This window comes from Rhamphochromis sp. 'chilingali' (genome assembly GCF_963969265.1).
Source record: "Rhamphochromis sp. 'chilingali' genome assembly, chromosome: 13".
Classification (NCBI taxonomy): domain Eukaryota; kingdom Metazoa; phylum Chordata; class Actinopteri; order Cichliformes; family Cichlidae; genus Rhamphochromis; species Rhamphochromis sp. 'chilingali'.
The window spans coordinates 35,890,406-35,917,362 of NC_137940.1; the positions used below are offsets into that span (position 1 = coordinate 35,890,406).

General features: G+C 39.4%; 1 protein-coding gene across 5 annotated transcripts in view; it reads right to left on the reverse strand.

Annotated features, from left to right (window-relative positions):
* The window catches only part of diaph2 (diaphanous-related formin 2), a 373,710-nt gene that overhangs the window by 226,887 nt on the left and 119,866 nt on the right, over positions 1-26,957 (reverse strand). For all 5 annotated transcript variants that reach the window (XM_080900481.1, XM_080900480.1, XM_080900482.1 and 2 more), the window contains 8 exons: positions 25,259-25,367; positions 22,864-22,974; positions 21,531-21,643; positions 18,644-18,760; positions 14,291-14,409; positions 12,892-12,956; positions 12,004-12,108; positions 3,435-3,800 (listed from right to left, as the gene is read on the reverse strand). In XM_080900481.1, coding sequence (XP_080756607.1) covers positions 3,435-3,800; positions 12,004-12,108; positions 12,892-12,956; positions 14,291-14,409; positions 18,644-18,760; positions 21,531-21,643; positions 22,864-22,974; positions 25,259-25,367 — 1,105 coding nt within the window. The remainder of the gene's footprint in view (positions 1-3,434; positions 3,801-12,003; positions 12,109-12,891; positions 12,957-14,290; positions 14,410-18,643; positions 18,761-21,530; positions 21,644-22,863; positions 22,975-25,258; positions 25,368-26,957) is intronic.

A 26,957-nucleotide genomic window follows, 5' to 3' on the forward strand; every position in this document is an offset into this window, starting at 1 on the left:
AGCACAACAAAACAGCTTGTGCTTTAGAATTTTTTTCTGCTCCTACTTTGTGCTATTAAGTCAAGGCAATGACATGAATCAATCTAACCACAGTCCATCTCTCTTTTAAGTGAGGTCCTGAATTGCAGGTAAACAAAGCACCAAAGACACTATAAAAGCTTGTGAATTAGTCACATATTTTTTCAAGACCGAATACAAAGGTATTTTGAGGTAAATCGCATAAAATGTTTTTATATATACAGAATATATAAAAAAAATAAATAAAGTGTTACCATTTTAAATTGGCTTAAAAGAAAACTGAATGAATCTGAACTTATTTTCTCATTTTCCTAATATTTTGTTTAACATTTGGCCTGTAAGTGAATATTGGCTTTACCCTGTTGGACCTGAGCAGAGCGAAACACAAATTACATCTTTATGCTTGTGAGAAAGCACTTACTGCAATTTAATGATTTAATTTTGAGCTTAAATATGAGCTACCTCAATGTGCTCTGTACAACTCATCCATTGAATCTCCACCTTATCGTGGTGAAGGTGTTTGTGTGTCGAAGTGATCCCAGGAGCTATGTTATTGGGAGCTTATGCTGGTTGCGTAGCCCAAGGCAAACTGGTCAAACCTGTAGCTACTGAAACTAGCTCTTAAAACTTCCATCATCTCTCTGGTAGGAAAGGAGCCTGAACTAATGAGTGATGTTGAGCAATACCAGGTAGATATAGTAGGTATCATCTCAACACATGGCTTAAGGTCTAGAACCAGACTCCTTGAGAGAGCTTGAAAGGGATTCTGGCAAACCATCAGTAACTGAGGAGGGAAAGTGATGCTCTACTCATACTGTGTACAGTGAGGGTGGGACGCCACTGACTTCATAACTCCTAGATGACAGGTCCCTTGGGATGGATGAAATTCACCCCGACTATGTTCTGGCTCTAGATGTTGTGGGATTCTCTTGTTTAATGTTCCTCTGTAGGGTCGCATGGAAATGTGGGCTGCTGGAGAGAAGAGTCTGTCTGTTAGTCGAATCTCATGGAAACGAACAATGAGTACTGGAACGCTGGACCAGGTCTTTATCCTCCTTTGGACATTCAAGGCTACGTGGGAGTTTGCCGAACAAGTCTGTAAGTGCTTTGTGGACTTGGAGAAGGCATTCAACCGTATTCCTTAGGCCAGTGGTTCCCAAACTTTTTTTGCTAGGCCCCCCTTTGTTTTACAAGAAAAATGTTTGTCCGTGATTTAGACAAATCGTGGCAGGATCAGCCTGATGTTATTTGTATCCCGCTGCAACTTTACTGTATAAGAGCAAACATCTCCAAAATGTCAGGAGTAGTTAGTCATTACAACAAGTGTTTGTAAAGTAAAAATCAAGAACGTGGGATCCTGTTTGTCCGTGATTTGGAGAACCCAGCGCTGCTCCCGACGAAGGGAAAACCAATCCTGCAGGGAGACCTACCTTGGTACTTGTGCAGGTGAAGCCAAAGGGAAGATTTGCTTCACCGTATTTTCTAGTCTTTGGCTTAGAATGAAGTTGGTTTGGAAACATATTCAGCGATGCTTCATCTCCTGCTTTGCGTTTCTGTGGGCGCCCCGTGCTAGCAGTGTCCAAGCGTTTAGTTTTGGTTCCCCCCCCCAGAATGGCCCCACACTTTGGGAAGGTCTGCCTAGGGGATCCTGTTTGGACTGGTTCAGGATACTGGTCCTCTATCCAGTCCCTGTGCAGCAGTAGTGAGAGCTGTACAGGACTTTGACTGATAAATTTTCTACTGGCATTTTCTGCCCCTCAGACTCGAATAAGTAAACGAAGATGGATGGATGGATGGTAGCTGCTCAACATCTTCTTAAAACTATAAGAGTCACATTTTCTCATTTGTACGATACTTTTGTTGGACATGTATCGTCTAATAGAGGGAAGGTTTGAAATTATGAAACAATGTCCTTCCCCTTTCTTTTTTATACAACCAAATCATTCCTAGTACTCCTATACTTCTGCCTGCTGCACACAGCGAAGACAGACGACTCATGTCCCACTTAATCGACAGAAGAGACACAGATTGTTTTTCCTCAGGTGGTTATGAATTTCATTTGCATCACAAAACTACATTTCCTGTGGAGGCAAGGTTAATGCTGCTGCACATTAACCTGTTTCTGTACACTTCAGAGACAACGGTCATTTGTGCTACACCGCATGCACACAAGTCATATAACACAACTGAACCACATAGATATTTCACAGGAAAATGACTAATCACATTTAAAATATCAAGGCAAAAACAAACACACAGGAATGCCTTCTATTAAGAAACAAACTGCTGTTTCCCCGACTGTTTACACAATGGGTATGACATCCCATTATTATTAATCTTACTTACCGTTCAGGAACCTCCTACACAGAGTCAAACATTAGCATATTTGCCATTTTAAAGAATTCTCAAGGTGACCAATAATTCAAACCCAGAACACCACCTCAGTGCTTTTTAGTGCAGTGCAATCACTGTTGACTTGCATTTTCACATTGTCGCTTTATGCCTTTGGTGGCATGTGGTTGGATAAATAATTGGGATAAGACAGAAAAATGTGCATGACCTGTTTAAGCACTGTAAAATAATAAGCACACGGATAGATACTGTCGACAGCCTTCATAATTATTTTTTAAGTGGCTTGATTCTACAAAATCATTGCACTTCTAGCATTATGTGAAGTAAACTAGTCTGATATTTTGTTTGCAGTCAGTAATTTCAGAATAAAACACAAGGTCACATAAGTATCAGTAAAGAACCATTAAAATAATCCTGAGAACTCCTGGGGCAACGGATAAATTATCTATGGCAAAATACAATGCAAATCAAGAGAATGTCCTATTGAAATTATATTCAAATGTGATGGAAAATTACACAACAAAGTCTCCATTCAATTATGCTAAGAATGTGCAAATCCAAGGACATTTGAGTGAAAACTGTTTACTGTTAAATCCTTTGAAATGGGTGCTGAGTATGGAGCACTTTGGCCTATGGCTGAACGAATGTTTGACTAGATTAGAAACAGATTTAAAGAGAGGTTTCTTTTAGTTTGAACCTTCAACTTTACACTTTATCACTCTGCAAACCTACCTACAAAATATACAATCAATCAGCTTCTAATGCCAGTCCAAATTGTTTGAAAAAATGCTTGTAAATAATGTGCAAATTAGGTAATGGAAAAAAAATGGAAGTGTAACATTGCATCTGCACCAGTGTGTGAATGTGTGTGTGAATGGGTGGATGACTGGATATGTAAAGCGCTTTGGGGTCCTTGGGGACTAGTAAAGCCCTATATAAATGTGCATGTGTGTTTGTGCTATATAAATACAGGCCATTTACCATCTGTACACTGTTAAGTAACTAATACTATAAGTGAACATAAGATTATCTACTGCAGCCAATGACTGCTCAGACTGCTATACCTTGGTCCAGTTGACCCTCTTCATGACAGTTTCAGGCTTGTAGGTCTTCTTGGGCTCCAGTCCATAAGGCAGCTTAACAACAGGAAATCCAGGAGGTGGTGGAGGTCCTGGTGGGCCTCCAAACGGGGGTGGAGGCCCAAAACCAGGTGGTGGCGGGGGAGGGGGTGGTCCACCACCTGGCGGTGGAGGAGGTGGTGGTGGCGGAATGCCAGCATGGCCAGGGACAGGTGGAGGAGGTGGAGGAGGTGGAGGAGGTGGAGGAACACCACCAGGTGGGGGAGGAGGAGGTGGAGGTGGTGGTGGAACTCCAGCACCTCCTGGAAGTGGTGGAGGTGGTGCTCCAGTTGCAGTAAGGCCTGTAGCAATCTGCAAATACAGAACACAGATGTCAACAATGGCCCACATATGCATGTAAACTCCCTTTGATTTGATTGAAACTGATGTTCCTAATACAAAAAGCTACAAGGACAGTAAAGAGGCCTCCGTGTCCTATGTGTGCAAACCACTAATCTTGCTTTTACTGATTACCTGCTCTACAAACTCAGCCACATCTACCTCCTTTAATGGAATGCATCCATTTTATATCCTTGAAACTTGCCACTAAAGTCAAGAATTATAAGGTCAAGTGGGAGCAAATTCACTAGACATATAAAGGTCTGTGAATTTTCTTATGTCTAACTGGCATATCTCTGGAAATTAGCGAAGTTAACTTTTGCTATCAGCCCTGTAAGGATCGTTTCCTTTGCACGCCACTCGCTATATGTCATTCCTTCAAAGCATTTTCAGGCCCCTTTTATGATGTCTACATTTCTACACTGGTATGTTTCAGCCTAATTTTATAATGGATTTTTCTCTCATCAATCAATACTAGACAATATTTCAGCAACAAAGTAACAACAGTTGTCTTTTATAGATTATGTTTCAAATATATAAATATTCCATTTGCAGATTCTTCAGTTAGAATTTGGTTAACATTCTGGTGGCAGAAATAAGAACCTTAAGTCTTTGAGCTTTTTAGAGTTTCTCCTTTTCTCTATGGCAATAATGCTCAGGCACAACTAGGTATGATAGGGGGTGTCAAAGAACAGCAATGTTCATGTCTCTCTAGAGTTGCACTATTATAGTTAAATGCAGCTATAGTTAAATTTGTGTTTAGCTTTAGCAGAGCATTTGCTTCTCATTTTGTGATAATTATTCAGGTAGTGGCAAACTTCCAGTGGACTGTCATGTGCCTTTTAGCATCCATCTGGCCGCTCTTCCATAAATGCCTGATTGGTGGAGTGCTGTACCAGTGTCTCCAAAAGATGGATCTCAACAGCAACCACAAAGTTCTAAGTTACATGTCTAACAACAACAATTTATCCACGATTAATCAGCTTGGCTGGGCTGTCAGACCTAGAAAGACTGTGTCGGTGGTTCATTCATTTGAGAATGACGGTAGCTAGTAGCTACCATGTTCTTGGACAGTTTTACTAACACACAAAATGTCTTGCATCGTTATACCTTTCTTTCTGTGCATAGTCTGTGCATAGTCTCGAACCCTATATCCTTTATGCCTTGGTTTTCAGTCTGTGACCATTATCTATGAGGCCTCATACAGAAAGATTCCAGGTGTTCTTATTTTGAAAGCTCACTTGCTGGTAACCAGCTAGTCCCAGTCCTTCCCAACTCCCAACTCAATACCGCTACTCCCCAAAACGTCTCTTGTCTTATATTTGGATGTACTCCAACTAAACTGTCTTGGACTGCTACTGATGATCTACTGCAAGATAAAGGGGTACTCCAAAAGGAACCTGCTGCATGTGGATAACTGAGCCGAGAAGGACTGAAGTGCAGAGGGAGGCCTTATGTGTTTGGAAAACCGTCCTCTCATTGGAGATAATTAATAATAAAGTTTATATTTGTAAATTGTAAGTTTTTATTCCAGCCTAATAAATCAACAAAACACCAAAAATCTGTAATTGCTTGATATATACCAAAAATAAATAATGCAAATACAGTAAGTACACCCTAGCTCTGACAGGGTTTGATTTTCAGAGCTGATTGGATGTCTGCTCTTACCAAATAGGATTTCCTCTTGCACTTTTCATTTCTAAAACCAATTCCGTACTATTTAAATTTCCCCTACTCACTTGATTGTGTGCTTAAAATGCAATTGGCTTCATATTTAAAGACATTACATATTGTTTCATTACATAATAGCATTGGCGGATTGTTTATTAGAGACAGAATTAAAAAGGTGTTCTGCCTGGAGTTTTTTTTTTTCACAGATTGCCCAGAGCCTCTCAGTAAAATCTACATCCAATGATTACATGTCTGTCAATCTCAAACCCTCTGTGGCCCGTTTTCTCTTTTAAGATTAATATGAGAGAATGGAAGCAAATTAGCTGCTAAATTAGAGTGCCGTTGTTTCCATACTGAGGGGCCCTCCGAGTATCTCTCTCTCTATCCACCTCCCTGTTCTACCCTGTAATAATAAGCCCAGTGTTCCATGGAACTCTTGGGATCCCAAACCACTGCCGCCGGCATATTCTTCCTCAGGTATCAAAATAAACACTTTCAAAATGTTGTACAGCGAATAAACGTTTGTACGTCTTTTACCTTAAAGGAAATAAGGTGATTCTTGTGTTGCAATTATCAAGGTCACACATGATTTGCATGCAGTGTATACAAAATATACAAACCCAAAGTATATATATATGTGAACTAGTAAATAGAGGTCTATGTTATATGTGCAAAAACCATGATTACTTACTAAAATACAATTTAAATTCACTTTTACTTCAGATATAATATGTGTATTTGGCAGCATATTTTATTAAAATATATTGTGCTGGCAAGTGATCCTTTTTTTATTGATGTTACTCTACCAGAGCCCATCTGGAGCTCTGTGTAAAGTAGACAACCAATCTAATACAAAATCTAACCCACCCAAATGGATTCATACTCTTCTGAACTCAAAGGGGAAGTCAGCGTGACAGGTAATTAACTCTGAATGCTATGTGATTAAATCTTTGCCCAATCTCATCTCTGATAAAGAAATTCAATCACAAGTGTTTACTTATGAAAATTACATTAAACAAGCAAGCAATGTGTGCGGCTGAAAGCAGCTATAGAGATTCTCAACGTTCAGTTGATATATTCTCTCGCTCTTCCACACATGCAGTATACAGAGCACATTATTTGTTGCTGATTAGTAAAGTCAAGAGGCAATAATTCATTTATATCAAAAGAGAAAAAAAAGTATTTTTGTGAACTTTTTTTGTGAAGTCCACAAAAGTTCTATGTAATATGTGCTATATAATACAAAGGGCAAGCATGCTGAGAGAAAATATGAGACAAAAGATCAGTCCAACAATCCAAAAACAGATTTAAAGCACCACAAATCAATGACATTAAAACGCACTTGGATTTTTCGGGGATTAAATGTGAGATTATGTCAAGGGCCACACATGCAACGGGGACACCCACCTTGGCTTCAGATTCCCTGATGAGTCTCTGAGCCTCTTTGAGCTTGTCATTTTCAATAGTTAACTGTGCAGATACAACACACACGCACATACACACACCACAGATACACATGGGAACACATACATTACAAGAGGCACAGAGGGCAACAAAGAGGCACAAATGGGGGTGGGTTAGATTGACAGGGAACAGGAAGACTAGTACAATAGAGCAGGTACAGTACTCACGCCAAACACAATCAAGCCAGAGAAACAACAAGGACGTCCTTCACACAGTTAATGACAATGGCAGTACAGTGTTATATTCCCATTTTGTCTGAACAAGCTATTTGATGTGCAAAAGGCAAAGTAGAGTGTACTGTACTTTTACACTGAAAACAACATCTAATCTTTCTTCAAAAGAACGCCGGCGCGGAGCAATGACTGCATGAAAGGAACAAGGCGCAGCATCACTGACAGTTGGTGTACCTTCAAAAACCTAATTCTATTTCCATTTTTTCTCATTCTGGCATCACAAAATAGATTTCAACCCAGAACTCTTAGATGTGTGATGGGCATTGATTTTACTGCGCAGCCTTTGTTTTAGAAATGTACCGATTTTGCTTTGATATTTCACTCCGGGCAACTTTGCCAAAAGAAAGAAGATAGGAATATATTCCAAAGTAACAACAATTTTGTGTTTTTATGGAGTTATTCCCACAGAACATTCCTTACTATGAACTGTAGAAAACTAAATATTGAATGTGTGTAATGGAAGAGAAGATGGAAACTTTTCAGCTGCGTGTCTTAAGAAGAGTTTTTTTATTTTGAAAGAATTTTGTATAATGGTAGTGAAGTGCAATATTCAAAGCAAAGAGAAATGCTACTTTATAGTTCAACCTCAGGGATTAAAAGTTCAAAGCTATGAGATATCTAAGTTTTAAATGGTAAATAAATGGTAAATGGCCTGTATTTATATAGCACTTTACTAGTCCCCAAGGACCCCAAAGCGCTTTTAAAGAGCAAGATTTTCAGCAGGTATCATTTCCCCTGCTTTCTGAGAAAACCAGATAGTTAGAATAAAAGCATGTGTAAGAATGTAATGATGTATGACAGATGTGAATATTCTAAATTTAACTGTGTATGCTGGGGTAAACGCAAAGGCACACATATTTACTACACTGAAACTTCTGCAGGCATTATCAGTTTAGAAGAATTCTTTAATCAGTCAAGGTAGACAGCAGTTTGGCAGTAAAAGGCAGAGAAAGTAGTCTACTGCACCTCCAGTTGCTCTCGGGGCCATGCTGGGTCAGCTACAAGATCCCCAGGTTGTTAAAACCTATTAATGGGATGGCACTGAGTTTTCCAGTCTACCACTGCAGTGCTACATTATTCATCAAATCCGGAGCCAATTCAGTGAATATCTTCCCTTTTGCCTTGAATGGATCCATGCTAAGGTTTGGGGAAAAGGTGGATGGATTGCACTTTGTTGTGATTTCGAAGTCCTTCTCCTAATGTTTACAAGGAGAATTTCCACTCAACTCAATTGGGAGATAATCACACAGACACATCAAACAGGCTGCTTGTTACAATGCCAAAGTTTCTGAAGAAACACTCTCATTAAATGTGCTGGTTCACAAACAAGGTGAAGAGAAGCAACTCAGGCATGCGTGAGTTTTAATATCTGACAAGAATTCAGTGTAGGAGATGAAAGGTTAGCGTTAGCTCCCACTTCATTCATATTCAGTAAAACCGCAGTAATCGCACAGCTGCTTTGATGGGCAAGCTGAATGCGTGTCCTCACACCGATTTAAAGGCTCTGCGCACTCACAGTTAATGACTTTTCTACGGCACTAGTATCATGTCAAACACGGAAAAGGAAAAAAACATTCTTACAGACCGGTCTTCCTGAAGTAACAGAATCTCATCTGTCTGAGAGGATTACATCGTTGTTTGAGTTCTTACTACAGACCCAGTATTTTTTGTAATTTTCTGACAAAAGGTATAGCAAGTGCAGTCTTCTCTTACAAATACGATACGGTATATAGCGTAGTTACGTTAGGCTGAATTGGGAATAATCTAAAGTTCTTACAGCAACACTCTGGTAATTTGTGCCAAACAAATGACATGTTTCCCTGTCGAGGTTAATGTCTCTGCAGCTCTCCAGCAGTAGCTGTTCTTTGAAGGAGCATTCAGACAAACAGAGAAAGAGAGAGTTTGACTCTCCGGGGCATCTCTGCTGTACGCTACGTGCCATAGCCAGCTAGTCTTCAAAAGACACAGACCTGCTATGGGAAGATGAGGGAAAGGTGTGTTATAGTGCAGAAAAAAGATTGTTAAAAGCTCCAACGAGGGAATTAGGGCAGGTAAAGGTAGCACAACCTGATGTACACAAAGACTGAGCAAGGCAAAGAAAGAACAAGGCTGAGCAGGGGAGGTGGCGATTATGGACTGATTAAAATGGGCTTGCAGTGCTTAGGAAAGGAGTGATGAACTAGTTTGGGAACAATGAAAAGCCAAAACAAATTCAGCCTGTTTGAGGTACCTGTTATATGACCAAACCCATGAACAAGCAGCACGGATTTATAGATGCTCAGTGGATACAGGAGCAGAAGAGATTTGTCCTTTTAGATGTCACAGGTAAAAACACGTCCTGTTATTGATCAGACACTTAGTAAATACTAAGGTATGCAGATGTTTACTGCAGTACGCTCTCTATGGTAAGCTTTGACTTATCAGGACATAATAAAGGATTACATATTCCTTACAAGGTCTTAAAATTAAGTAAATACAACCTGAAATAAACAGCAACTGTCTCATTATTATTAAAATTAAGCCAAAATGTAGAAGTCATGTGTGAGAAACAAAGCAAACCCTATAATTCAAAGGCATGTAGAACTCCTCTTAGCAGCAATAACTCCCAAATGTCTTTAATCAGTCGTTTTCTGGATGACTTTATCAGTTCCTGTTGTGGAGGAATTCTCGCATCCTCGTATTTACTGTGTGATGTTCGCAGGCATTCATTTATACACAGCTCTCTTAAGGTCCTGCCACATCTTTTCATTCGGGTTCAGGTCTGGACCTTGACTGGGCCATTGCAATACTTTGATACTTTTCTTTCAACAGCCATTTTGTTGTTGCTGCTGTGCTTGGGATCATTTTCCTGTTGTGTGTCCTAGTTTTAGCCAAGCTTTAGCTGCTGGACAGATGGCCTCATATTTGAATGTAAAATACATTTGTATACAGAAGAGTTCATGGTCTACTCAATAACTGTCAGGGTCCTATTTCTGCAAAACAAGCCTGCCTGAAAATCATCACCCTTCCTCCACTGTTCTTGACAGTTGACATGCTTGTGGTGATGTGCTGTGTTTAGTTTTCCCTAATGTGGCGCTGTGCATTATCCCCACGTTGGTTTTATCCATCCAAAGGAGATGGTTTCAGAAGCCTTGTGGTTTGGTCATATGCAGCTTTCCTAACCCAAGCCATGCTGCCATGTTGTTTTTGGAGAGAAGAGGCTTAATCCAGCCAACCCTATCAAACAAGCCATGATTGTTCAGTCCTTTTCTAACATGAACTTTAACATTTAACTTGTTAACTGAAGCCTGCAGAGTCTGACATACGTAGCTTGTAGGTGAATTGGCTGGCAAGTCCACTCCTGGGAAGACTAAATGTTTCCACTTGCAAATACTCTTTCCCACTGTAGAATGATGGACTACAGTGGGACCATTAGGACAGGTACTTATGACCCTTTCCTCACTGATGAGCAGCAACAATTGCTTATTCTGAGATCACTGCTGATATCTTTCCTCCTTTGCATTGTATTAGCCCACACCTGTACCATCCAGATGTGCAAATTGTCACGAATTGCTTTTAAAGAGGTGCTCACACACGATCAGTTAATCAAGTGCATTTGATTAGCAGTACCTGACTGCTACTTAAACTCTTAATTCCCAGAACTAGAAGGGTGCACTTGGTTTTTCACACATTGCTTCTGTTATATTTGGCTAAAGTTTTGTTAAATAAATAACAATATTTAATGTATTGTTGTTCATCTGAGCTTGAACTAAAATGATTTTAGAACTTACTAAGGATGTTAAAAGTTAATTATAAATATGTAAAACTCATTCTTTTTATCAGGGCTGTGCACCTGCACACACACCTACATTTCTATTAAACGGTTAGATGTAATGCGTTAATGTTGCCTTTGTTATGGCTCAATTTGACACCTCAGAGGTTACAAGTGCAGGTAAGAAGTGGCGACACACCCTGTAGGCGTATGAAGCACAGAAGTGAGATCTACACACAAACTGAATCCGAAGGAGAAAACGGCTACATAACTTTGGCTATGAAACCAGCTGAAGTTCATTCTGCACAACAGTATTTTTTGTAGACTGACGTGAGATCTGAAAGGTTCTGAGCTGTGAAAGTGATTCCTGGACCACATATGCAGGTGCAGTTTATCAGTTGGTAAGTACCAACATAAGCCACGAGATATGAATGTTTGAAAGAAAAAGCAACCTCTGGTACGGATGTAGCTATACCATCTTTCAATGCTGGTTTATATTAAATTCCCTAAGCAGGGAGGCAAACTGCCTTTTTGTCCCAAGGTAGTACTAAAGTGTTTGAAATTGGGTTAAGGGGGGAAATAGCAGTCATTTTCTGCATTCAAAATGGAAGATTTTGCCTGGGAAGAAATGATGTGGAGGCCAAGAAAAAGAAATGCAATCGATGTCTGTGATGATAGAATTTCATAGGAAAAGCTTCAATAGAGCAATTCGTCCATATAAAGAAATACAACTTAAGAAGGAGATTGACCCCTTATTAAATCAAATGTTCTTGCATGGGTGATAACTCCCACTTACAGTAGCTTTGCATCTGTAAGTGGGGTGGAAAGGTATCCGGATAAAAACAAAACTTTCTTTTAGTGGCGCCATTACTTTTCTGTGCTACGATTTTAGGACAAACACATTTATTTGCACATTCTTAGTCTTTCATTTTAAAAACAGAAAAGTTTTGGACAACCGAGCTTCACCTATCTTTGTTTTCTTGTTTTTTGGGGAAAGATACACTATAAAGATCTCTGGGGAATGCAACATTGTTCTGTAGAGTAAAAATGGATTTACCTGGGACTCCAGGGCTTGGATCTTCCCCTCCAACTCTTTGATTTTTTCTTCCTTCTTTTGAGACTCGGCTTGGGCCTCCTGCCGTGCACTGAACTCTTCATCAAACTGCAACAAGAAATACTAAGATGTCTATGTGCAGAACACATATACAAAGATGTAAACACACGGGCACAGAGGTTGGTGAGCGGCAGGGTGTCTCCAGAGATTGGCCACAGGGCATGTCAACAGACACCAAAACACGCCACCTTACACTCTCTGGACAATTTCTGTTCATAGGTCCCGTGTCCCCAGAGCCCTGTTGTCCTCTGTCTTTGGTTCAGGCTTGGCTTTCATGTATCCTGATGGTTCTAACCTTTGCAGAAACTATGCCGTGTCGTTACAATGATTTCACTGTCCCAGTAGGGTGCCCGGTACGATGGTGGGGCATGATTCTTAAGGAAAAAACATTCCCAGGACCCCCACTGGGGTGTTGTCAGCCCGTGATAATGTTTCTCCATAAAACACAATTTATTACTAAAAGTACGACGCTGAAAGAAAGGTTTTGAATTTTATTTCTCTCCAAAAATACAAACCATCAATCAAGCCAGTAATTGAATGATACCACAACTAATTTAAAATACAGTAAGAGGCCCATAAAGCATCAGCTTAAAAACATGTATCAGAGTCTGCATATAACTTAACTCTACCCTGGCCCTGTGCACAAATAAGTATACATCAGAACATCTGCATTGATTCTTGTAATGCTGATACGGATCATGTACCGTCACAGCCAGGTATTGATCAGGGCATGGAAAATCAATAGCTTGTCTGGGAGCTCGGAGGAAGAAAAAACTTTCCTGATGGGAGCTGACCAACCGAGGGGCGCTGCTGGAGTGATTAATGTCTCACCTTTTTGGAGAACTCTGTTGCCTTCTGCTCACTCTCTTCAACTTTGGCTTTATCCACAAGCTGATCTGCAAGAGAAGTTGGCCATGGTCAAAAGATAATTCAAATGCATCTGTGGGTGTGCCTTGCAGGCTCCTGAGATTTACAGTCGCATATTGTTTTAAAAGTACATAAAAGCTGGGGATTGTTTTTTCTTTGTTTTTTTAAATCTTGGAACAACTGTTAGGTCTGGGAGATCGCATCAATCACTGAATTTTTAATTTCATTTCATTTAATGTAGCATTATCAGCCAGCGATAACATAATATTATTTTTTTTAGATTTCATTAAAATTGTATTAACATTTAAGCACCTTGTGCAACTCTTGGTTCTGATTAGCAAATGTACTTATCTCTCACCCCTTCATCTATTCCACTTCTTTATTAACATCAGTGTTTTATTGTAACAAGAACACCACCACCGACTGTTAGCTATCTGTTGCCTAAGGGTATGTGCCTTGAAACAAAAAGAAAGAAATCAGAGTATATAAATATGGATCAAATCAGACGTCTCTATCTTTTATTTTATTTTGTTAGCTTTGCCTTTACAAATCCCACATTTTACATCTGCCCTGTAGGTAGCAAAAGTGCAAATTCTAGGCGTTAATTATTTGCTAAATCACATATTTAGCTACACTTTTTTCATTTAGAAAATGAAAAACCTGTGGTGAATGTGGATAAAAACACAAGTGAATAGACACCTTTCAAAAACTAAATGAAGATGTGAAAAGAAAAACAGATTTTTTGTTTCTTTTTAAAATTACTTGATTAAATCCAAGTGAAGTGAGAAGGAAAAAAAACGTCTTTAATACTGCACCGATCCTCTGTGCATAGGTTTAGAAACTTTTAATGACCCTTTGTTGGCAAGTTGCAGAACTGTTGGTGACACAACTGAGAGACACATGGTGGTGTTATTTATTTCTCTGTTTAAAAAGATACCCATTAGTAACACAGTGCAAATAGATGTTTTCACTGGAAGACTACAAGCAAGATTTTTTTAAAGTCTAACAGGGCTTTTTCTTCCTGAATTAACTGGATTCAGTTAACTAATAATTAAATGACCCTCTTATCTTATGACAAGTCACTGGAGATGTTAGACGAAGGCTCTGGGAGAATAATGAATATAACTCCTAATATAACTCCTGAAGCACAGGATCTAAAAAAAGTCACCTTTACTTAAGGTACTTGTTTTACCTTAAGCAAAGGTGACTTTTTATTCATATACTAACATTTAGATTTTGTTTGTCAACACACATCATATCATATGACATAACAGGCACAGTTCAAACCACTGCATCGCTGTGCCGTCTTACAGTATGTGTAATTAGCAAGTAACAAATGATTATGAAACAATTCTCTAGTTACCAATCATGTGGGTGAAGTCCACATCCAATCTTTTATTATAGACAAACTCCGGGTCCATCCCGCTGCGATGGAGGACCACCTGAGACACACACTCTTCTATCACCTTGTAGTACTGAGGCCTGAAGAGTCACGAAACACAGTAGAACAATTAGACAAACCACAGAAAGATATGAGTGACGCAAACTCCACAAGGCTAATTAACCACAAATGAGTCTGTTATCCAACCCAGAGGTCACAAAATGCCATGTCAAAAAGGGTGCTGCTGGACAAAATAGGCACCCTATTAAATTTGATCAACCCTTACATGGAATTAGCAGATTAATGGGTACACAGAACCCAAGTATGTGTTAGCCTTTCAATTTCAAGGTGACTGACAGTACCCGAGGCCATGCTTGCCCTCTTGCATAATTTGCAATCATCTTTGCCAATTAGAGAAACCATAAAAACTGAAATGTAAATCTAATCAGTGTAATGTGAGTAATTGAAAGCACAATGAATAGAAAAACATGTCAGCCAGTTAGGAGTGTGACAGAGTGCTTGGTGTTTTCAAGAAGGTTGTGCGAATCGGCCCGAGAGTCCGACTCTAGCACACAGGCTGGTATGTGACCTTTTCTCTGTACCATTATCAGCTTTAATTGCAAGTGACATTTAGCAAATACAATGGCAGTTTAAGCAAGAGATAATTATTTTCTAAGCAAGACATTGACCAGAAAACCATTAAATGTGAAAAACTGACACTTAATGATGTTCATCAAATTAAACCTAAATTATGGATTTTTTCAATTATTTTAAATATAAATGAATAAATACAAAGTATCCTTTTTACAGGTGCACACAGATAGGACCGACTAATCCTGTCAATGCTATTTATTTATTTTTTATTGGGCAATAACGGTTATTATACAATTAATTGGTGGAATATAGCATTATCAATTGGACAAACAGGATAAACAACCCAGTGGTTCAATAATTACATGAACTCCTTTCATCTCTTTTAAATAAACATATTTTTAGTGGGTGCAGTGAGCAAAAGCTATGTCCCTCTGTTAAAAGGAACAATTACATGGTACACCAGTCCAGAGAGGCTTTCAATGGCAAATAATACTAATTTCATGTAGATTAATTCTATTGTTATTTAGAAAATATAAATGTGTATTTGCGAGCAACCATTTGGGTGTATAATTTTACAACAAGAAGATGACAAAGCCAACACTGGAAAATCTGTAAACCTGTATGTGGCTAATATTAATTCATTATTAGTTCATTTATAGCTTCCTAAAAATGAAAATCCAAGCTGCCAAAAATCCTGACATTTTATTCCATTTTTGATCTAAACAAGACACTCAAAGTCTGATCAAAGACTGCCCACCTGAATGGCTCTGTACCAGAGCACTACAATGAAAGAGCATTAATGTCACGAAAAATAAATAATTATGTTAGCAGGCAGAACCGTGAATAATGTGTCTGCTGTCAGGTAATTTGTCTGAAAAGATAAAAAAGTACATCATTCAAGTATGTATCTGAGCAAAAAGGAACACACTTTGTTATCAAACATTAAATGCAGAAAACTTTTGTTTTGTTTTTTTCTTCGGGGCTTTAACTCCGCACAAAAATTCAAAGGCTATGTTCTGATGATACCTTGTGGGTGGACAGACCATATCATGTTATGAGCAGGAAAATGAAAAGCCACAAAATTCTGAGCCAAAGCAAATAAGAATAAATCAGCATTTAGGTGCTCTGTTTTGAAAGCATGAAATGCCATACATTAAGCCTGGTGGATTCGCCCACTCATGACTGGAACAAGCGAGTGAAAGCTCACACATCGCCCTGCATGGCTTAAGCACTATGGCACTCGGCTTACAACTGTCACCAATGTACACCACATTATTATCTCAATAAGCCGCCCTATTTTCCCTCCGTCCTCCATCCTCCGCCACCACCAGGCAGATAGGGGCTGGGTGGAGATAACTGCAGACGGAGAGAGTGACCCAGAACTGTCAGGCCCCTCCACAGTGGGCAGGGCTGGGCTCCAGAAGCAAGCATATGTCCCCTGCATCGTTCCCCACCTCTTCTTTTACTTTGGCACCTTCATTTCTTCCAGTGATAGCTTGCAGTTCAGCACAGCCCCAGCCACTTGATCCAGCTCTGCTCCACATAGCCAGTGTAATCCCCATATCACCAGGCTCCAAAAGAGCAGATCTGCTCTATATTTACTGGGTGGGTTTGATGTGCTCCCATTCATTAGGCTTTCAGGAAGAGATTAATTATCAAAAATACACCAAAACCCCAGAGGGGAGAAAAACAACTAGTGTTGTGTTAGAAGGAATTACAGTAGACAGAGCAGCTGCCCATTATAGAAGGTCTTATTATTAGAAGACTAATTATAATATTTAATGAACGCTCATTTAATGTTATTATTTGAAAGGAGAATTAAGGAGCCAAGTGTAGCGGTAATTCAAATTAATACAATGACAAAGAAATGTAATGTCTTACTTTGTACAGAAAAATACAACTACAAGTTTATTCATGTGAAAGCTACCTTTAAAAGACTTCCACCAGTAAATAATCCCAGTTAAACCCAACCATTTACTGGCCTCCCACTTTGTTTTAGTTTCATGTTGTGGAAATGGTATAGCCACACATTTTAACCACAACCCTAAAAGCTGATAACTCTTAGGGCAAAGGCCAAAAAATAGCCGATAGTATCTATTGGAAATAGCTGCATGCAGTGTAACACTGTGTCCTCCATCATCCTAAGTGCACAGCAGTGATGTACGAGGAATAAAAAGGCCTCAGTCATAATGCATTTCGGGTGATAATGTTTGGGTATGAGATTTTCCTTGCTTTTGTTATGCAAGCTCAAGAAGAAAGAAATATTCCAAAACATATCTTTAAAAAGGCCGTCCGATTTTTACGAGTTTTGGTACTGATCTCTCTTTACTGCTGGCTTACACTGTGGGCACTCGAGCTGAGGTGGACATAGTGATACTGGATGGTTAATGCGAATTCTATTTCTCACTTCCTCCGAATAGATGAGGAATACATCATTCATAACTCGAGGGGAACAGCAACTTGTCTATGGTAAATTCATCGTCCTCCTCACAGCTTTCCTTCATCTTTGAACTCTCTTTTTTAAGTCTTATTTCTGCAAAAAGATCTGACACAGCAGCGAAATCACCAGAATCACTCTATTTAGAAGAGTGTCGACCTTCCCGGCTACTGATATTTTTCCTCTTCAAAGGTAAAATAAAAAGCAACCCCCACAGGTTAAAATCAATTAAATTAAAACTACCGCCTCTGCTAACCAGTTAAGTTGCAGTTTACAACCATATCTGTATAGATTTATAATTTATGTAGTGAAGACTTTGAAGAAATATAATACAAGGGTAATGTTAAGAATTTAGCAACCTGCCAAGAATGAAATATCTATGGTGTTGAAAATGTTCCCTCATTTTCCACATTATGTCAAAGTGAAGTCGACTTTGGACCTTTTGGATAGAAAATGTCACCGCTTCGTCACTTTATCCCATTCTACATTCATGTAAAACTTAATGTACAGTAAGTTGGCGTTTGATTTCCTGGGTTAGAGCTGTCTTAGATTTCATAAAATTAGGCCCAGCTGTTCCTGAGGAATCAACACTGACATGAATTGGACGAAATGATATCAGACCTTTACCTCCACCCCCCAAAATCTAATCAGTACTTGCTTGAGTTCAAGTGAATCTCAGCACCAAATTTAAAAAAATGCAGACAACCTGGAAACTAAATCTGTTTGTCCACTGAGGTTGCAATTATGGAGGCATTACTTTATCCCTGCAGTACTCTGATCAGTGTTTTCTTTTCTTTCTTTCTTTTTTTTACTTTGGAGTTCACAATAAAGGAGATTAATAAAAAATAGCTACAAGCTATTTTTAAAGCTTTTCTCCCCTTTCAGAATGTAACTACAGTGTACACGTGCACATGTTTTGTAACTTAATGCTATTTTACTTTTGGACCCAGTTGAGCAGCTGCTTTTCACATATTTCATATCTGCTAATTCGTGCTCAGTAACAGGGATGTTAACAAAATTAAACAAAAAAAGCCTTATTATTTGTCAGATTATTGACAAATAATAAGGCAGAAAGCACCAGCATCATAAACATGATGATTGAAAACACCAGCTCCTTAACTAGCCTCCACCTGTCAGTCAAAGCAACCAAGTCCCTAATGTCAAACCTTAAAATTTATGCTTTTTGTAGCACTTTTTATGGGGAAAAAGTAAAGGAAAAACTACACCAAACTTACAGAGAGCACCACAAGGTCATCGGTCAATACAAAGTTAGTGGTAGGTAAAAAAACACAAACACAACTTACCTGATGTAATAGTCATTTCTGATGAGCAATAGGTGCTGAAGGATTGACAGGAAGTAGGTCTCTGAGGCAGTGTCTTTCACCATATTGGACAGGAGATGGTACACCTCATTCATATCAGTGCAAGAGTAAGGTTAAGGACAAGCAACTTTAGTTATTGACATGTTATTGCAGATATGGCTAACTTCTTTGGAAACCCCCCCCCCCAACCTGAACTCCTTATTATTCAGGATCATTCAACTGCAATAAACATTTAGATTTTCATTACTTCTTACTCCTTCTCATTATAGTTATTTATCTCTGCCAGCTTTTCTTACAAGGACTCTGTGCGCAGAAGCAAACAGAGATGCGATTCCTCTTATCCGTCCTCTCGAGAGAGAGCTAAAGCAGTGTAAACAGCTAACTTGTGGAAAGGGATCAGGAATGAAAAATGCTCCCCTCTGGTATCCCTTTTATTCCAGACTTTTCAAGAGATGGAAAATTAATAAGAGAAAAACTGGCTTGAATTTTTAAGCTAAGAATGATGAGCATCAGATTATTCGTAGGGCAAAAGTACAGTTGAGTCTCAAAACTGAAATTGAAACTGACATGTAGGAGGAGTAAAAACTGATCTTATTTGATTTCCAAAAGTTACTGATTACATCTTATGTTTGCATTTCCCAGGGGGAGGTAGTGATGGCTTTGGCATTGAAAACAGACATAAAACTGAACTAGCCTACATTTTATTCTTCATGTGTAAATATGTAATTGTAAGTGATGAATTAAAAAAAAGTTACTGAGAGAAAAACGTTTCAATTTTGATGTCGTATTTAATGCAGTAAAATATTTGTGCTGTTCTCATAACCTCCTTAAAGCGTAACTCTAACAATTAAATAAATACAGAAAATGAGTGATCTGGAGTCTGTCTGATTTGTTTGCTTGAGAAAAGACGATTTCCCAATGGGCACTCATCTTCTCTGAAAATAAAAAGTGGAATAAGCCTCTCAGAAATGTGCAGAAAAAAAGTAGATTAAGGAGACTGCACTGTCAAGCTTGCAGAGATAAAAACCTGATTGCCATCCTAACACGAAGTGCAGATCTTGACAATGTATGTTAAAATATTTACAAAGAGAAACGCAGTAACTACAAAGCAATCGCGTTAAATTTGCAGCATGTTGGCACCATATGTCGTGATTTCCCTCCATCCTGCTTTCGGTACAGAAAATATCCGTTAAATGAATGTGCAGAAACTGAACTACGATCTTTATATGGCCCGGCTTGCTGTCACCCATACAAAACGATCTGCACGCACTGCAACTGGAGCAGATCAATTCTTTTAAACACTGTTTGACAGTCCGATTAATTGCTATTAATTTCAACAATGTCTGTAATTAAACTCTTATCCCATATCAAATTTTTAGAGAAGCAGGGATGGGAATACAGGCTTCTCTAAAGTATCATTTTGCCTTCCTTGCATTAGTGGAGTTTGAAGCCTGGGAGAATTACCAGGCCTGTGAGATTCAATTATAGCCTCACCACAGCAGCATTTGAGAGGACATGAGAAAGAGCTCACACTGGGAAAGTATCCAACTAGCTTCATCTATCACTAAACTGCAGACATAAACCTAATGTAAAATGCCAATCTATTCATTGGCACCTCCTCTACGCTCACTTTCTTACTCTCTGTCTCTCTTTACACTATCTCTCCAAATAATGAATAAACATGAGTGGCAGTCAAGTGTGATGTAGGCCAGTCTGTGTTGGGGTCAATCAATCACCATTCCACAGATCATTAATATTTATTAGTGGCCTGGAGTCACCTCCTCGGCACCTGGACCTGGGTCGGACACAGAGGAGACAGGCCTTTCAGGTTAATATTCATGAAACTGCTGCAAGACACATATACAGTCTTCAGGTAACAGAGGTACTACCTGTCTGTACATATATAAGAATGTGTCCGCATGCAGGCAAAGAGACAAAGGGTAGCCCTGGGCGTTGAGATTATGCTCATACCTAACAGATCAATACCAAATTGTCCTTCGAAACAAACATTGGACCTTCTCATTTGTGAACCTGCTCAAGCACATCATTAATCTCGGCGCACTTTTTCCCCCTATATCGTCTCTCCACATACACACACATTACCTCCTCCCCTAACCTACATGTGTCAACAGCAGCTGTCACTCACAGTAGCACTTTGTGCATGTACTAGGACTGTGGGATTTGGTGGAAGAAAAAGGCTGTGGGAATGAACATCTGCATAACAATGTCAGCTATTCATACATAGCCTTAGAGAAGATTTGTGAATTATTAAAAGGTTCGTGTCTGGGGTGCTTGAAGAAGTTTCCAACTTGGGACTAAATTACATATCACCTTATTAACTTCTACTCTGAGTGTTTGGAGTTAAATGGACATCCACAGAGAGCTAGAGGTCAAAATTCACCTTTCTAAATTGGAGCAGGGAAACGAGAGCAGACTGTTACTTAAACAGAAAAAAATATGATATGTTACCATTTAGGACAATATCACTTCATGGGAAATTTTAATTGTCTACTGTAAATGTTAAATGGTAAGAAAGGGAAAGAGTATTCCTATTCGATATCTCCCTCGGGAGTCTTACTAGAGTCCGACCAACGATAACAGACAAAAGACAAAAAGTGAAGTGAAGAGGAGAAGAGCTAATAAAAAAAAGAGAGGTTGGAGGTTAAGATTACGAGGTTATTTACCTAGTATACCTGGCCAGAGATGAAGCTGGATAATGTGCTCAAGCTCCTCGAATCCTTCTCTAATGAACAAAGCCATGAGGGGGCTTCAGCCTATGAAGCTTAACCAAACCCACGATATACACTCATCTCTCACTGCTAGTTCTGCAGAATCTGTATATTCTCACAGAGGGAGGACAAAAGGATATTCCATCTCTGCGCGGATGTCATCCAGGCGATGTGAGAGTTCGATCGAGTCCTCCTCCTTGTTCTCATTGAACACCCTCAGCTGGATGTCCAGCTCTTCTGTCTCTTTTAGCTCCTGCAGTGAGTTAGACATACAGTATATAGTTTAGATTAAGTTTTACCAAAGGTCATCCTGTACTGCAGATTATTATGTTGCAGACGCATTAGCATGTATGGGTTTGTGAAAATTTTACTTTGTGAAAAAAAACTAACACCAAAATTTCATCTCCCTCTTCCAGGTGTACAGAAAACTGGGAACTGAGATGCTGTGAACTCTCACTAAGTATTCCAGACAGTACCAATTCCTGCACACCTGTTCCAGCCACAAGGGGCTACAGAGGTGCTCTTTACAAGTTCTCTATGAATCACTGGCAGTGGAATTTACAGATGGAGACAGGGCCAAATGTAACCCAATTTCTGCAGGTATCAATCACCCTGCACCGTTTTTTGGGCGCACCATCTGTCTTCAGCAAGCAACGCTGGTTCGGAGGGAGGTGCACAATGGCACAAAAAAAAGGAGGGAAGGAGAAGAGGAGGAGAGCCAAATACATGCATCAAGAACTATAAGAACAAAACAAATTGTTCTTTCTTTTTCAGTGGACTAGTTCTCTGCCAACAGCAACACTGACTCCTGAGCATAACTCATAATTAGATGAAAGAGTGTCAGTTTGAATGTCGGCATTAAAAGCGGTAAACGTGGCATTCATGAATGGCTGTACACTGAGCCTCTTTCATATCAGGGGGCAGAATTGAAGATAATTAAAGTAATGACAGTAATAATCAACAGGCACAGCTGGGATGACTTATTAACAACTGGCTTTGTGACATCTTCACCCCACTTGTGACAAATGAGAGTTTGAATGATGTGTTGGAGCTCGTTTGCCTTTCGGCTCATGCGAAGATGCGTAAGGTTGCCGATAATGATGCCTGCGTGATGCGGTGCTAGCAGTGCATAATACTTGGCACAAGCTTCTACTACTACTAATTAAATTAAAACAATAAAATGTATCCCTCTAGTATGTGTTTAATGAAAATAACTCAGTTTAACATCTCAATAATTTGGTTTGAATGCCTGAATGCTGCCTGACCACAATTACATAAAACATTCACATCCCAATTATTTGGAAGTTTAAAGTGCACGAAAAGCTATTTGGGTTGTGATGAAAAGGAAATCTTGCTTTCAGTAATTATAATAAGAGAGAGGTAAGTTGTCGTGGGAGGATTGGCAATAACGATGCAAAATTATGTTTATGACACGCATGTAAACAATGTGTTCTCTGGAGATTGCTAACTCACAGGAAGGATCTTCTTTAGGCCGCATCTTAAAAACTCGTTGCGCAAATGTATCCTGAAGTCCAGGTCGTCAGGGGAGGTGACCAGGGCATTGATCAGCTGCATGCAGGCAACCTGTGGAGCAGACAAAACAACGAAAACAAAACAAAATCAAGAGAAAAACTCAGGAGAAACTAAATATTTTACCTAAAAAAAAGTGTCATCATCAGATATGTAACTCAACTCTAAGATGCATGTTTAGTCTAAGCAGCGTAACTGCAATTTGAGGTGAATATTTGCACCTTAATATTTCCTTTCAAACTGCAAAATCACAGAAAAAGCACCGCGAGGATGAGGCGAGGGAAGTAAAGAGAGACAAGTCAAATGGAAAATTGCAGAAAGTAGAAAATACAACCCTGGTATGTCTATTGACTATATGTGCATTATTAATGGGTTTATTGGTAAGGAGAAATCCTCAAAGTGAGTGGTGGTGCGTGTGTGTGTGTGTGTGTGTGCTAGGTAGGTGGATGAGGCTGGCTTGGGTAACGAGGAAATTACTGATGAATTATAATGACCTGTAACGTGTTTCAGGGGAGGAAGTCGTGAATAAGATAGTTTCCCTTAGACAGACAATCGATAGCAGGCTAAAGGATTCCCACAGACAATCTAAAAACACTGCCTCCTGAAACCTTGACCCTGTGCTGTCGGTATGTATGCGTTAATAACAGCAATCGGAACAATTCTGAGTCTGTGTGGTTTCCTGTGTAAGCTTTATGATTTTTCAAGGTTAAAAAAACGCTATTTGGGTAAAAAGTTTTACCAAAATCAGTTTAACGTTTATTTCCATAAAGACCAACATTCAGTCCTGAATCAACTTTTTCCAACCTTAATACGACCTGAACACGCTTTTTATTTTCTACTCAGTGAAACAAAAGTGAAAATAACGCCACGAACCTTTGATTTTTCTGTTACTGCAGCGCTCGTAGGAGCATTACCAAATGCATTCATATTCTCTTGAAAAGTATACGTTTGTTGTAGTAAAGGATGCACTGCAGCTGACTATGTGCCACTACTGCCAGGAACCGGAGTGATGACAGACTTCTCCGTGTTTGAGAAAAGCTTGAGGGCCTCAAACTGAGAACTGTGCACTGAAACCTGACATTTTACTGTATCCACCAGAGGCCAGACACATAAAAGAAACTCCACCAAACCTTCACAGAATTTATGTGAGTGAAGAAAGTCATGGAGCTCATGAAAAATTCTTTCTCTTCTGCTGCATACAGATAGATACTTACATCAATCACCTCAAACATACCTCAGTCATGTATTGTGGAGTGGGAAGCAGTTGGGGGTAAGGGCATTATGTGCGTTACGTTTAGAGAGCTGCAGTGCTGCCAAAAGGGGGTTCCAAACATCGTAATTAAAAGTGGCACTGCCAGGATGGTTTTAAAGCTGAAAGTCAGAGTTCTTCTCCTGCTCGGCAGACAAATATACCCCGAACTGGGGTAAAACGCATTTTAATCACATTAGCGAGGTCTAGTTCTGGAGCCCATTCCAGGTTTTGGATAAAAAGTCTATTAATTTCCTCCGCATCAGCAAAGCATTTTAATTTACTTCACAATTACCAGCTTCATTTCATTAACGGCAAAATTTAACGGAAAAACAACAGTCTCCTAATAAAAGAATATCTACTTTCTCTTCTACCACCCGCCTCATCAGTTTCCTTCATGACTTTTCCTTCAAGACTTCTCAATCCCTGCAGCTAAAGTAATTTCTTAAGTAATTTCCTCCTTTTGGCTTCGCAAATACACGTTTTAAGGGGTGTTGTTATTGCTATTACAAAGTTTTCTTGTTGCTGAAGAATACTCGTGAAGTATCTGTAAAATGGAGAATTTAAATGAAGCAGCAAAAGGAATAAAAAAGAAAGACGGGAGAAAAATATAAATTAGAGATTCGACATCCTTTTTATTATTATTTTGTGATGTTTTCAAAATGAATGTGGAAATCAGCAGCGGTGAAGGAGGAGTTTGAGTAGAGCTTCTCAGCGTAATAGTTGTAGAATCAAATTGCACCTGGTTGTGGAGGTGTGTCAATGTAACTACTAAGTTTGTGTCAATGTAACTACTAAGTTTGTGTCAATGTAACTACTAAGTTTGTGTCAATGTAACTACTAAGTTTGTGTCAGTGTAACTACTAAGTTTGTGTCAGTGTAACTACTAAGTTTGTGTCAGTGTAACTACTAAGTTTGGAAGCACGAATGCAAACCTAGTGCAGCGTGTTACAGAACAACAGTGTTCTGGTTATTGTAGTTACCATTAAAACACGAAGGTCACTTTTATCCACCAAAGGTAATAAAAGGGGAATGATGAATGCATGCTGTGTGTGTGTGAATGCTTATGTGAGTGGACTTGTGTGTAACCTGGAGCTGCTGGGCCTCATGGTTCTCCAGTCCTTCCACAATTGGAGCAAATCTCTCTTTATTGTTCCTTTCTGCAGCAATTGTCATAGCAGCCAGAATCTTATCCAAGCTGGTAGAAAACAGAGAACGGGCAAACACAAAAGTCAACAAACACTTTTATCACATCGCTACCAGGACATTTACTCACAGTTTTAACCTCAGGCATCATGTATCTTATTTTCCCTTGTGTGTTGGCATGAACATTTACTCAGCCCATCTTTGGTCAATCTGACAAATTCTACCGCTTTCAATCCCTTTGTATACAATTTAGTCCTTTATTGTTGCAGTGTCCAATTTTAACTGTTACTAAGGCGATGGCAGACAAAAACAGGGTTTTCCTGCAAATGTGTTTAGTCGTCAAAGCAGCTGTGGAATCGTGTATTTGGCTGAACGAGATGGGGTCCAAATTATTGCAGGGAGAGCCAGACTAGTGCTCAAACACTCAAATACACCTATTGAGAAGGTAAGCAAATTAGAGCACTTGCAAAGGCTCAAGGCAGCTCAACTAAATAGAGTGTTGGACAATTTTAGCCTCTAAATTCTGAATAAAGTAAGCTGCACATAACCACACCCACACAAACAGGGCTGCAATAAGAGTAAATTCATGTCTTATGAGCGGTTACATGAAGAGTTATTCACAACATGTGTACCCAGTAATTGGCAGCGAGTGGCCCCTGTCACTGCAGAGCCATCGTTGCCATGGCATGCAGAGCTCAGCCTACTGTCATGGAAGTCAGGGAATAAATGCTATAGTATTAGCATTGTAAGTAAACAGTCACACTATACAAATGAATGCATGTTTATGTATGTACACACATGTGCCAAATAAACTTGCAATTTTGACTTTTCTTAATTTGGAATAACCAGAAGGAAATCTGTGAGTGAGGAAGACCATGTGCTTGACCGACGAGACTGTATGTGCAGACTGAGCCTGACAAACAGATAAATAGAAGGATGATTCTTTGTGATAGAGGTTACAAAGTCAGACAAACGCGGGGAGCTGCATACTGAATAACTTTAAAGCCAGTTCAGACGACGCTTCAAAACAGGCAAGATAGATCTGCTTAACTCGCTGTGTTCCCTTTTGATGCTGTCAGCTAAAGTGGGTGTTGAACATGAGCCAGCGTCACAATGTCGGTTGAGGAGGAAGTTTCTGAGCTAAAAAAGTGACACCTCAGCTCTTTTGGCTGTCATTTCTACAAGATACGGGCATTTTAATGCAAGGCTATGATCACGGCGACGATCTTCATGTTTACTTCAACATTTTCTTGAATGCTTTGACTGACACGGATGAGACAGACAGAGAGAGGGAGGTCTGTCCTATCTATATAGCCAGTATCTGCTTAAAATAGTAGTTGTGTATGAGTGCGTATGCATGCAGTCTCTGTGTAAAGAAGGGACTGAAGAGAACATGGATCTATCTGAAAAATCATTATTATATAAAATCAAGCTCGCTCTGGGAATGATGTGCATTGCTAAAATGTTCAGTCAAACTAATTGTGACTGATTGTCTGTATTTTGACTATGTGAAACTCAGTACCCCAGTACTGCTAATAGTGATAACCTGCTAATATAGAGGGCAGCTCTGCTACTCATTCTAGCCTTGACAATGTAAAGACCCAAATGTAATCCCTTGTTACTCTAATTACTAGAATTAATG